At 46.0% G+C, this 13663-nt stretch overlaps 1 protein-coding gene across 3 annotated transcripts in view; it reads left to right on the top strand.

The window, feature by feature from the left end:
• Nucleotides 2542–13663, top strand: part of ANO4 (anoctamin 4) — a 437454-nt gene continuing 426332 nt past the window's right edge. For all 3 annotated transcript variants that reach the window (XM_021092699.1, XM_021092697.1, XM_021092698.1), the window contains exon 1: nt 2542–2759. In XM_021092699.1, coding sequence (XP_020948358.1) covers nt 2639–2759 — 121 coding nt within the window. In that variant the 5' untranslated portion in view covers nt 2542–2638. The remainder of the gene's footprint in view (nt 2760–13663) is intronic.

The following is a 13663-nucleotide window of genomic DNA, read 5'->3' as shown; positions in this document are numbered from 1 at the left end:
GTGACAGTTCATATTTTACTCCTGAAAACTTGGAGAATGAATAAAACATAAGAAAATCTGAACGACAAGCTTGTCTTTAAGAAATTTTACTGGCAACAACACATATCCTGGACCTCATCTTTTAAATGTCATTTCCTCAGTGAAGTCATCTGTGAACACTGCAAAGCAGAACCGTCTTTAACACCCTGTGCTTCCTCACAGTGTCATTTTTCTTTGTTGGCCTTTGCTCTTAGGGAGGTGAGGCAGGGGAGCCCACCCTTCCTGCTGCAGACCAGGAGATGGGGAAGCTGCTGACAGATTTCAGCATCACCTGACAGCACAGGACTTGAAAACAAGGGAAGCAAAGCTAACAAGGAAGGAATGAGGTGGATATGTGCCTTAATTTCACAACCTTAATTCTACTGCGGAGACCATCTCAAGGACTTGGAGCGATATTATGTGGACAGAAGTTCAGGTGCCCTTAAGAGAGTTTAATTAATTACCCACTATTTTTTAGTTCCTGCTAATTAGAAAGAGCTGCCAAGAAGAATTAAAGTGCAATTTGTAACACATTTTGATTGTCCTTCCTCATGACCCTACCTGAGCTAAAATGTGGAGGTAAAAGGAGAAAGAGGTGGACCCGGATGGCAGAAGACAACTTGCAAATGGCCTTGGGTCCCAGCAGAGGCACAGTGGGAATCAAGGAAGCAGCTCCAGGCTCAGGCCCTAGGGCTGGCATAGGAACAGGCACCAGAGGTGGAAGAGGCTGATAAGAGCGCCCAGCCCTGAGTGCCAAGGGCGGCAGGCCTGCCCCCGAGCATACCCCAGGCTAGAGGGGCTCCCAGGACCGGGAGCTGAGGTCAGGTTTCCAAATCGCTCTAGACTTGGGGCCGGCCAAGTCCTGCACGAGGTTGAGAAAAGTGCGAGGTTAAAGGGACCTGGGGGGAAGGGCAGGTGGGAGTCCTCAGGGGCAAGCTCAAGACAGAGACCCACAGAGCTTCAGGGCTCTGTCCGCATCCCACCTGATTCTTGCCACCGTCCTGTGAAGTGGGCAGGGCGCTAACAAAAAGTACAGCCACTTCACAGATGCGGAAAATGGAGGGTCCCAGAGGGCACCTTAACTAGATAAGAATCACCTGCTGGTAGTTGGCTGATTGCAAGGGAATAAACTGTTAGATTCCGCCACCACCCCCCGCCTCCGCCCCCTCCGAACGCTCAGTATCCAGGGCGGCCTAGCCCTTCTCCCCGCCTGGCTCTGCGGGCCCCAAAGTGACATTTCATCCCAGAGCCTCGCCCACCGGTTACCCGCTGCCGCCTCGCCGCGCTCCCAGAGAGCAGGAGTACGAGGAGGGGCGCGAAGGTCGCAAGTGCCAAAAGCTGACACCTGGGTGAGGCCAGTGGGCGCCAAGGGCGGCGGCAGCGAGAGCAGGGGCGCACGTAAAACTTCCCGAAGAAACGCCTGGTTGTGCCTCCGCCAGATTTCTCTGCCCTCTCTGTTCCTCCGCTAGAGTTGGCACAACCCCAAACGCAGGTAAATCAACTCGAAAGCATCTCTCTACCCCAGCCAGTTTGTTGGGCGCTGCGTTTTTCAAGGCCGAGATACCCTGGTGATCAAGACAGTCGGTCCTGCGCCAGGAAGCTCAGAGCGCGCTCACCGTGTGGGGGTGACTTAACGCTTGGGAATTGCAAAGCGTCGGGTGCGCCAGATTCCTAGGGGATGTTGGACCGTCTGCCTGGTCTCCCCTTTTGTCCCCACTCCCATGGGTACTACTAGCTTCTTGGGTCTTTCCCTTGTTTCCCATTTCCAGATCTCGATTCCAAACGAAGAACTCGCACAATAGGATGGGTAGTCTTCCACGAGGGCTCGGGAAGGGCTCAGGACATTCAGTCATTCAACAAATACGGTTTGAGTTTGTGCCCAGATCCAGGCGCAGGGCACTCAGAGTGGAATAGGACACTGGTCACAGCCTCGCGGGGAGATGGTCGCACTAATAAAAGTGACAGGATGGTACTGCTGGGACAGGTATGAACTGTTGGGGTCAAAACTCGGTACTTAGCTAAGGACTTCATTAAAAGTCCTCCAGACAGAGCTGCCCCTCTCCCCTGGGCTATGGGCCTTCTTGATGCCGTCCCCTGGATTGGGAATTGCGCCCGAGAGAGAGTCACTGGCGGCCGTCCCACCTCCTGAGTCCCCAGGCATGCTCGCCCGTGGAACTTCCCTGGGAAAGGAGCTGAAAGCTCGAGGTCCCGGAGGCCGTGGCGTGCTCGGGACTTGCTGATCCCTCGTTTGCCCGCGTCACCCCCGCGGCCCCCATCTCGAGGGCACCCCCGCTCCACTTGGCGTGGACCCAGCCGGGGTCCTGCCGGATGCCCGCAGGGTGGGGCCATAGCAGCCCGGCGCCTCCGCCCGGCACCTCCTACCGCCTGAATCGCCCCTCCTCTCTCCCGGTCCGCTGCAGGTTCAATCCCCGCGGGGACGCAGAGCGCGGGGACCCGGAGCGCCGCAGCGGGCCGGCGCCCTCGCTCACTCCCCACGCCCGGGCAGCCGAGACCCGGCCCGGGGCACCTGCGCGCCGCCGGCACCTCTCCGGGGCGACCGCGGCGGGCTAACTGGGCATGCTCAGGAGCGGGGCGGCCGGGCGCCGCGGGAGCCAAGCGCATGCCTTCGCGGGGCCGGGCGCCCGCCGTCCAGGGGCGCGGCGCGCAAGCGGCCGCTCTCGCCGACGCCCTGGCCAGCCAGGGCAGGACGCGGGCCAGGATGGCCTCCCTCACCGCATACGGTAACGGCGGGCGGTGGCGGGATCCCAGGGCACCTGGGGCGGGCGGGCGGGCGGGGCCCGGGAGCCGTCCGATCACCCCGGGAAACTTCGGGGTTCGGTTCCGGGGAGGGTCACAGGGGGGAGTCGGCTGCAGCGCGCGCTGCTAGCCTGGGGCTGGGGAAGGATGCTCAGTGGGGCTGGAGGCTTCCTGGAACCTGGGAAGGGGGCATTTGTAAAGTCGGTGGAATCAAAACGCCTAAAATTTAGGTCTTTGCGAGCTTGGGACCCAGAAGGAATCCTTTTGCTTCAGACCACCGGGGGGAAGGGAAAACGGTGTTGGGTCCTTTTCTAGCGGTGCGAAGCTTGGAGTTTGATCTGCGTTCAGTCGTGCTTTTCTTGTCCCTGACTGACCTTGGACAAGTTATTTAAACTTTTTTTTGTTCCTGCATGTCTCCATCTGTAAATTAGAAATGAGAGCATCTCTCTGACAGATGCTGTGGGGTTAAATTATATGCACCAAAATATGTTTTCAATACAAAAAATCAGCTTGGAAATAAAAGTTTCATAGAAATGGAAGACATTATTCCCTTCCCTCCCCCCTTTTTTGTTAAAGAAATATATTTTTAATTCTTTCAAAGGCATTGTACAGTTCTGAAGGAAAATGAAATCACAGTGTAAAGGTTTCAGACAGAAATCTCAGCCCCTGGGGAAGCCAACAAACCTTTTTATCAACATTTCTGCTTGTGTGGAAAAAGCAATTCTCTTTAGTCCTTTATCAAAGATGCTGCCGACTGGGTTATAGGAGGCAGAAACTCAAGTAGACCTCCCTCCCTGACCCTGGCTTGCCGTCAGCTGCTGTGATAACATCTAGTTTTGGACGAGGTACTGAGCAATTGTTGGGGAATGTTCTGCAGGGGCATCTCCAAGCCAGCGGTAGGTGGGAGGGAAATTGCTGTCCTTTGGCATGGTGGCTTCATTCTGCAGCCAGCGATGTCCCCTGCTCACTTTCCCAAGGTTAAAGGGGTCAGTCTCTTTTTCTTGGGATTTAAACTGTGCAAAGTGATCACTCAGGTGGCTCTGACGTTTGCAGTTGATGCTTGGGAACCTAACCAATTGTGAGCAGATTACAAATTGCATACTAGTGGCCTATTTTTTTTTTTTTTTAACTTGGAGCATTTTCTGCCAGGGTATCGGTTGTTCTTGCCCCTGCTGTACAATGAGCCTAAAACACTGTTCTTCTTGGGTTACTATCTGGGGATAAGTCAACATTCTGATGGTGTTTTAGGCATGTTCATTGGCAGAGATGTAGTTTTACACCCTTTTCTATCACAGGGATCTAACTGCTGGTTTTTATATGATGTTAGATTTCATTTGTGGTCCTGTGGATGCTGTCATTAATAGATTACATAATAACCGGTTCCATAAATTTCTAGACGCTTTAAAAGCTTAATTGGGCACCCAGGTGGAGAAAATGAAGTCAGAAGTGAAATTATTTTTGAAAAGCACATATATTTCAGTAATTAAAGGAAAAGCATGCAGATCTTTTTTTTTTTTGGCAACTAAGAATTACAGAGGTTTCTCTTTGGAACCTTAAATGGAACAGAAGTGGATTTGAATAAATATGTCCGTTAGAATTGATGCTATTTTAAATATATTCTTGACCTACCCTTCTCCCTCCCTAAAGCGAATACACTTGGCCACAAAATGCACATTAATTTCTTGGTCTGTACTGATGTGACCCAAGACACGACAAGATAAATTATTCCATCAGGGATTTCAACCTGGTGAGTGAGTTCAGGAAAAACAAAACTGGGCACATTAAATGTATTTCTCATGTGCCAGATGCTGTCGAGATTATGATCTGATGAGACTTTGGTCCAGTTCTGGAACCCTCTACCTATCATCCCTCTGAAAATTGAACTGCTTTTAAAAAATGGCCCCTTTCAGTTTTGTTGATTTGGGTTTAGATGTCATGATGGGAGATGATCTAAATTTCTTGCCTGGAATTTAGAGGGTTCAATTTTTATATTCACTTGACTGACTTAATAAATGCTTCAGTCCTATCTTTAGCACAGGGGCTGCCAAGAGAATGAACAGTTATACTATAGACTGTGTGTTTTAGGTTCCTAAGAAGAGAGAGAAATTTGGCTTATGTATGCATTTCATTAGCAGCAGCCTCCTCCTGTAAATCTCATTAGTTTCCCATCCAAATATGCATTTTTCATCCTATGTTGGAACTTACTTTTTCTGCATTTTGGCATGAATTTTTACTGTCAGGCAACCCTCTAGACAAGTATCTTCTAGAAATGTGGAATGAGATTAGGGTCATCAATAACTATGACATGTTCTCTAATAAATATATGTTCAATAGATGATGCAGTTTTAAAAATTCTGGATTTTTAATGTCCCAGCCTTTCATAGTCACCACTGTTTTTTTCTTTCCTTGTCCTTTAAATGGTTTAGGTTCTTAACTGCTTTTAGCTCATTATATAACCATGTGCATGAGACCAAGAATGGTGACAAGAGAGAAATGACTGGGACTCAATTCATTCTTGGCCATCAAAAGAAGGCACAGGGGCAGTGCCCCAGGCTGCACCCGGAAGGGACTTGTGATTGGACCTGCACGCCTGATGTTGAACTATCAGCTCTGGAGCTGAGGAGGTTTAATAAGAGGCCCAAGAAGCTTATAGAGCACAGTGGGGGCTATTTCAGAACAGGAAAACCTCTCTGAGGAGCTATTCAGCCAAGAGCTAAGTGAAGGAAAGGAAGAGCCATTTCATTATGTGGGGAAAGAGCATTCCTGGCAAAGGGACCAGTAAGTGCAAAGGCCCTGGGACAGTAAGTGAGCTTGTTCTGTTCAAGCCTAGCTGGAAGGTCGATGTGGCTCCAGCAGAGAGAGCAAGTAGAAGGCAAGGAGGCAATGTGATCAGAGCCAGTTTTGTCCTCTTTTCTCTCCTACCTCTTCTTCTTTGTGGACTGCGCCCTCTGTATAAGTTGGTGTTTGCCAAGGCTCTGTCCTTGACTTTATAAGCCCACTCTCAGCTATTCAGATGACATTGATTAGACATCTACCAAATGTGAGACAATGGCCCCACAGGCAGAGTCGGTCTCTTAGAGTTTTCTATTTTGTAAGTAGAAGTGTGGGATCTGCTGGGACACCAACAATCATAATGGCACTTAATGCAAATTAGCTCACTTAAATCTCACAAACACCTTTAAGAAATTAAGCCAATGTTAGCCCCACATGCACTTGAAGAAATGGAGGCACAGAGAGGTTGAAGAACTTCCTTAGTCTTAACCTTAGGAGTGGGGAGAGTTTGGTGTGGAGCCTGGGGCTGGGAGAAGTTAGGAAGGGGACGAAAACACGCTCATTCATGCACCTTCACCTTGTGTGGTGCCTGTGTGGGTAATGCCAGGCAGGAGGCATGGCTCAAAGGCAGTGTTTGACCGGAAGTTCAGGACCTGTGATTGGAAGGGGGTGCGGGTAGTGAGAGCTCAGCTGAACCATGCAACATGGGAAGGGAGCGAAGCAAAGAGTTGGGAACCTAAGACATCATGTCCCCTCCTGTCACTTTGTCTTCATTCATGTGTCTCCCAAATAGAAATCACCAGCTTAGAACTTCCTTCTTGTGCATGCTATGCTTTGTCTACCCAATGTCTGCCGGACCTTTCTACCTGTCTGCCTCTCTGGCATTGCAGACTCAACGTGTCCAAAATAGAATGCTTCTCCCCTACCCATGCTCTCTAGATGAAGTCCAGCTACTGAGCTCAAACTATGTGCCAGGCTTAGCCCAGACTCTGTACTCTGGCCGGGACCCTGGACTACCAGAATAAAGGAGATCTCACGCTTTCTCTCAAGATGGCAGGGTCAGCTGCAGGAAACAGGCCCCTAAAGAGAACTAAAATGCAGTGACGTGGGGAGGGGCTAGGAGGAGTGAGGGATAGGTCAGGAAGAGTTACCTGGAGAGGATGATATTACAAGGCCAGTTGGGAGAAGGCGGGCATTCCAGGGAAGGGGAAGAGCGTGAACAACGATGAAACGGAGTCATCAGCATGGTGTGGGTGGAGCGTGACAGCCAAGACTGGAGAAGCTGGCAGGGGCCGCTGTTCTCTATCCAGTCACCTCCGCCAGAATCCTGGGAGTCTTCTCTGAGTCCTCCCTTACCAGCACCTACTAACAGTGATCTGGGGTGAACTAATGCACCTCCTGTGCCTCAACTTTCTTATCTGTAAAACAGGATCCCTCTGAGGTTTAAATGCAGTAGTACTTGTAAGAGCGTACGAGTGCTACACAGTAAGTACCCAGTAAGCATGGCTCATGCGCTCAGATGCCTCTCCCAGTCCATATACTCTCAACCGCCAAGTCCTGTTGAGTCTTCCTCCTTAAGTCTTTTACTCAGTTTTCTCTTCTCCCTGCCCCCTGCACTTACGCTCATCAAGGCCCTGTCACTGCCAATTTGGACGGCGGTAGCAGCCTCCCAGCCACCTCCCTGCCTCTAGTCCCTGCCCCTCTGATCCTGGTTGCCCTGACCGCCAGCATCCCACTTTGTAGGGAGACAGGTGCTTGGGAGTCTCCTTTAGGAGGCTCAGTCCCCCCCCCTTCGACCTCCCCATCCTGCTGGCATCCTCTTTGGGACCTTTCAGGGTACTCCTCTCCCCATCAGCTTTTCATTTACCGTCCTGAGCCCTCCTCTCTGTGAGTGATCAAATCCCGAAGGCTCAGGAGTACATCTTTCTCTTTGTATTCCTAGTGCCCAGCCCAGCAGCTGGCACACTCTGGGTGACCAGTCCTTGGCCATCTGACCAACTGAAGGACCTTATAGACTATAGCAGAGAGCAGTACACCACGCACACATTTTGAAAACTTCCTTTTTCCTATTGCAAATGTGCAACGTAACGTTTACCCTTTAGGAAATAGGAATGAACAAAAAAGCAAAAGTGTCGGAGTGCCCGTCGTGGTGCAGCAGAAATGAATCTGACAAGGAACCATGAGGTTGTGGGTTTGATCCATGGCCTCACTCAGTGGGTTAAGGATCCGATGTTGTCATGAAGGTTGCAGATATGGCTTGGATCCTGTGTTGCTGTGGATGTGGTGTAGGCAGTAGCTATAGCTCTGATTCGACCCCTAGCCTGGGAACCTCTGTATGTGGCGAGTTCGGCCCTAAAAAGGAAAAAAAAAAAAAAAAAAGCAAAAGTGTCCACACTGCATGGTGAAATCAGAGGTATGCTAACAAACTGGAACTCTTGCTTAGCTGCAGAATAAATCCAAGGAGCTATTTGATGATTTCTCTTGTTTTTGCTCTCCACCACCTGGCATGCTTGTTATTATGCAATCCCGACACTCTTGGTCAATGTTGATTAGCATCCTTTTTGATTAAGCTCAAACAAAGCTTTGACCTTCAGCCTTTCACACTTTAAAAGTTTCTATCTGCGGTGAAATTGCATTTTAATCTTTTCCTTTAAAACACTATGTTCTTTATCAACGGCATGCTGATTGTTTTCTATTAGAACATAGTCCTAAACAAATAGTCTGCAGCTACCAGGGACGTTTCTAGAACACACTATTCAGCATATGTTTTCTGGGTGCTTACTACGTGTCAGGCACTGTTGTGGGTTCTGGAAGTAAAAACAGTGAAAAACCAACTGTTTTCATGAATCTTACGTTGTCATAGCAAGGCATGGATCTTTACCTTCTGGAAAAAATATAAAAAGAATATAGGATTTTCAATACTGAATCAAATAGGTACAAGTCAGAAAAGAAGGGGAAAGAAAAGCGTTTCTCTCATTAGGGCTCCCGCAAGGTCTTTGTCACTGAGCCTGTGAGAGTGGAATCAAAGGGAAGCTGAGATAATATCAGGCCCAGTGTTTGAAAGGCAGGGATGGTGATTAAATTATTTGAAAGCTTACTAGAGTCTTTGGCAAACATTTATTGTGCTTTCTATGCATTCGGCGGAGCCAGGCACTGTGCACAGAAGGTGAAAAAGGGATGGCCTTGCCCTCTAGGGATTTGGGGCTTGCTCAGGTCCAGCGGGAGAGACGGAGGAGGGCGCCCCTCCCAGGGCTATGATAGCCGGTGCCCGCCCTGCCTGTCTTCTAGTGCTGCAGCAAAAGGCACAGAATAGAGCAAAGGCAGAAATGTTCTGGAACCCGAGCGAGCCTGAGAGCAATAGCAATGCAGTTCACAGCACTCGGATTTGTTTATTGTCCTTGCAGCAGGGAAAGCGCTGTGGAGTGAAACTCGCTCTCTGCACTTTAATTCATCCACACTTTAGGGAGACCTTCCAAGGCAGCAGTTCCTACCTGGGGCCAGCCTGTTTCTATCATCTGTGGTAGGCACTCGATGTGTTTTAAATGAATTTCAGTCACAATGTAAAGGAAGAATTGGAGCCCCAGGGAGGCTTGAGATACGGGCTACATCGCTAGGAGGAAAGGGTTGACCTTGAATGTTAATTTTTCTATAAGCCTATAAGATACACAGCAAACATGGAATAAATCACATCAATATTTCTGAGAACATACACATGCATACACATACCCCATTATTTTGTTTTCTTCCTAGTAGGTTCTCTAGGATTTTTTATAAACAATTTTAAGTGATTTGCAAAAAAGAATCATATGTGGTAAGCAGTTGTTACTCACTCTACACAATGAATATGTATTTTGTAAACTATATGGTAATTTCCAATACACTAATGTAGGGTAATAATTAAAGGAATCATAGGGTGAATTTTTTCTTTTTTTTTAAGGCCTCACCTGAGGCATGTGGAAGTTCCCAGGCTAGGGGTCAAATCAGAGCTACAGCTGCCAGCCTACACCATGGATCCAAGGCCACTCTGCAACCTACACCACAGCTTGTGGCAAAGCCAGATCCTTAACCCACTGAGCAAGGCCAGGGATGGAACCCGCATCCTCATGGATACGAGTTGGATTTGTTTCTGCTGCACCTCAGTGGGAACTCCAGGGTGAATTTTTTGGTAAAGTCATAACATGCGTCATGTATCTGACAGTTCTTGAGTTTCATTTATCCATATGTATAAGCAGACTTGTATGTATAAGAAGACTTGTAATAGGTTTTGAGGGTTTAGTGAAAATGCTTTCTTTTCCTTTTTGAATTTGTCATTCCTCTTTTGTGGGTAAGGTGTTTTCCCAGGCTTTGCGGATTGTGGATTCCAGGGAAGGATTTTACCAGAGCCCAGAGACCCTAGATCAGTAGCAGTGGTACCATTTGAAACTCTGTTTTAAATGCAATTGTCAGTTGTATCCTCATAAAACTGAAAAAAAAAAAAAAAAAAGCAGCATTCCAGGCTCACTCCAGATCGAGCAAATCAAGCTCTTCACTTTAACAAGATGCCCAAGTGATTCATAGTCTCAAATTTTCTGTATTTTTTCCTAAAATTTTGCTTGCTAAACCAGTTATTCAGTGTGTTAAAGTTTCCTGCTCTAATGATGGACTTGTCAGTTTCTCCTTGTAGTTTTATTAATTTTTGCTTCATGTTTTTTGAGGTTATTTTCTCTCAATTCAGATGTAACTTTTTTTTTTTTTTTTTTGGTCTTTCTGTCTTTTTGTCATTTCTTGGGCCGCTCCCACAGCATATGGAGGTTCCCAGGCTAGGGGTCAAATCGGAGCTATAGCCGCCGACCTACACCAGAGCCACAGCAACGCGGGATCAGAGCCGCGTCTGCAACCTACACCACAGCTCACGGCAACGCCGGATCGTTAACCCACTGAGCAAGGGCAGGGACCCAACCCGCAACCTCATGGTTCCTAGTCGGATTCATTAACCACTGAACCACGACAGGAACTCCCAGATGTAACCTTTTTTATATCTTCCTGGATTGATGCTTTTTGTCTTAGAGTCTTTTTCATCTAACGTTAACTTAGCTCTTGTGACTTAATTTTGTTGAGTATTTGCTTGCTGTATCTTGTTATTTTTTTACTTTCAACATTTCTGTGCCCTTATGTTTTAAGTATTTTTCTTGAAGGCAGCATTTAATTGATTTTTGCTTTTTTAAGAAATCTCACAATCTCTTAAATAACAAAGTTAGACAATTTAATGTATCATTATTCTAATATATTTGAACTTAATTCTACCATTTTACTTTGAATTTTCTCTTTGTCTTTTTTTTTTTTTTTTTTACGCTTGATTCTCATTTATCTCCTTTATCGGAGTTGAATGTTTCTTGTTAAATCCTCTCTCCCTTTCTTCTCCACCATCTGTTTCCTACCTCCTCCAACACAGCAAATTGAGGTGGAAGTGTAGTTTATTTCTGTCATTTTAATAATTACTTTTCTACTTTTACTGAAATCTTACTTAACAAATTCTACACACACTCATTACACTTTGTTTCACAAACTCCAAATTTAACATGTTAACTTCTCCCCTGAATAATTTGACTTTGAGCATCCAACTCCTGGCTTGTATACCATCATTATTTTGCATTTCAGTTCTATTTCTTTGAAAAATTTCCCAAATTAGACATTACAAGCATTTTATATTGATGATTTTTGTTTAGATTTGCCTCTCTATTTACCAGAATTCCACCTTTAGTGGAGAGATATAAATAGGCATGTACCTGGTGTTTTTTTGTTTTGTTTTGTTTTTTGCTGTGGTGAAGATAAAAGACAGGTTGAATGTTGAGATGGGCCTGATTTTCTTTAGTTATAGGATCATGCTATTGATGAGTACACCCAAAATGATGTGAAACTAAGAGAACTGAGTTAATTTCGTCACCCGTTTCTGTCAAGTGGGCCCCTGAAAACAGAATCCGCCAGATGATATCAATCTCCTTCCAGTAGCACCTCATCCGATAAATGACTATCAAAGATGTAGCACCAGATCAGCCGGAATCTACCCAACCCCATTTACGACGTTAATAATGTTCTCCTTCTGTCCTTCTTCTGTCTTTGCCTCCGTTTTCTCTCTTTTGTTTGTTTGTGTGTTTGTGTAAGACAAATCTGGGTTTTCATTCCAGCTTTGTGACTTCCCAGAAGTGTGACTCTGGGCAAGTTCCCTAATTTTGTGAGCCTCTGTCTAGTTCCTTTTCTGGACAGTGGGATATTCGGATCTGCCTCAAGAGATTTATCCTGGAGTGCGAATGAAATAATGATGCAAGTGAAGTAATGAATGTTTTGCATAGTGCCTGGCGAGGAGTTTGTGCTCAATAACTGCTGCTGTATGACTCCATCACCATCTCATTTTCTTGGACATTTTGGGGCAGAATTTGCTTTCCCAGTTTGCTCCACCAGGATTTCTGCCCTTCTTCATTTCTTTAAAAAAGCATTGTCCATACAGACAGGTGAGCAAGACCCATTTATAATTTAACGCATCATTTTTAAATGGATACCCTGTGGCCCCCACCTAGGTCAAGAACATAACATTCCCAGCATCATAAAACCCACCCCTCCACTCCCTATGTTTCTTCACAGTCCAAACAGCTTTCTTCCTCACTGAGTGGAACCCCTTGCTGACTTTGGTGCAAATGCTTTTGTTACTTTCCTTTACTGTTTTGCCTTCTATGTATGTATCTGTAAACAATATAATTTGTTTTTGTTGTTGAAATTTTCATAAACAGAATCATGGTCCATGTATGTATTGCTTCATTAAACACTCTGTGAGAGCCAGCTATAGTATTTGGGGTAGCTTTGCTTCATTCATTTTTTTTTTTTTTGATGTATGACATTCAATTTTATGGGTATTCTTGTTCTTTTTAAGTATAAAATAAAAATAACAGCTAACACTAATTGGACCCTTTCTATGTATTAATTTATAAGGTGGCACCTTTATTATTCCCATTATACATAAGAGGAGCCACATAGAGATAAAATAATGTGCCCAGGATGGGAACCAAGTATCTAATCTAGAGACTGACTCCGGAACCCACGAAGTTTCTTAACCTCATTCATCGTCTCAGGTTTTCCCACCAGTTACCTGATTTTGTTTATTTAACTGCAGTTGGTTCCTAAAGGATTAAATGGATAGTCAAGACCTCCCACAAAATATAGGGTTATTTTTTTTTTCTTTCTTAAATAGGAAAACCCCTTTCTTTACAGAGTCACTTTGCCCCCAGACTGCCAGAAGTCTTTGTACTTTGGGCTTTGATGCTTTTGAAAATATTGCCACCCAAACCATGTGGTAGTTTTACCATTCAGACTGGGATCAAATTTCAGTAATTCTCCTGCTCAAATGTAGGCGCAGCCTCTTCCCAGGCATTTACTTCCAATCCAAGCATGGTGCTTGTTGGTTGATTAGTAATTTCTTAGTGTTTTTTGCCTTCCTTCCTTCTCTCTCCTCTCCACGCATAGCTATTTCTGCACCTGTGACTCTCTCCCTTCACCTCCCCACCCTCCACCTTTAATGCCATTGACCTTGTCCTCCCTTCCCAAATCTGTGAAGGATAGATCATTAGCGAAGGTTTTTAAAAAATCAAGAATGACAACTTTAGAGTAGTTTGATATATTTTAGCTGTGGGCTTTGTTGATTCAGCTGATTCCACAAATATATACGGAATGACTTGCTAACTATGCACTTTGTAGAGCTGACTTATTTTGATGAACCACACCTCATCCTCTTCCACCTCTCCACCCCAGACTAGAAAAAGTGAGAGAAGCATTATTGTCACCATTTTTGGATAGACAGAGCTGTACTAAAGGACGTCAGTAGCATGACCAAGTTCAAAGAGTTTATGTGCAGCAAAGCTGGGGCTTCAAACCCAGGTCTGCTGACATCCAGCGCAGGGCTCTTTTTCATTGATCTCAGCAACCTCTATTGAACCTACAACTAGTAAGGAGGGGAAATGGACATTTGTTTATGTTTTCTTTGATTTCATGTGTTCCTTTATTCTTCCTTGCAACCAATGAACATATGTTGACGATTTCCCTAATGCCAGGCACAGCACTCAGCTCTGGAAATACGTTGAATAATGTG

Source organism: Sus scrofa, chromosome 5 (assembly GCF_000003025.6).
Source record: "Sus scrofa isolate TJ Tabasco breed Duroc chromosome 5, Sscrofa11.1, whole genome shotgun sequence".
Classification (NCBI taxonomy): Eukaryota; Metazoa; Chordata; class Mammalia; order Artiodactyla; family Suidae; genus Sus; species Sus scrofa.
This window is presented reverse-complemented; position numbering and strand designations above follow the sequence as displayed.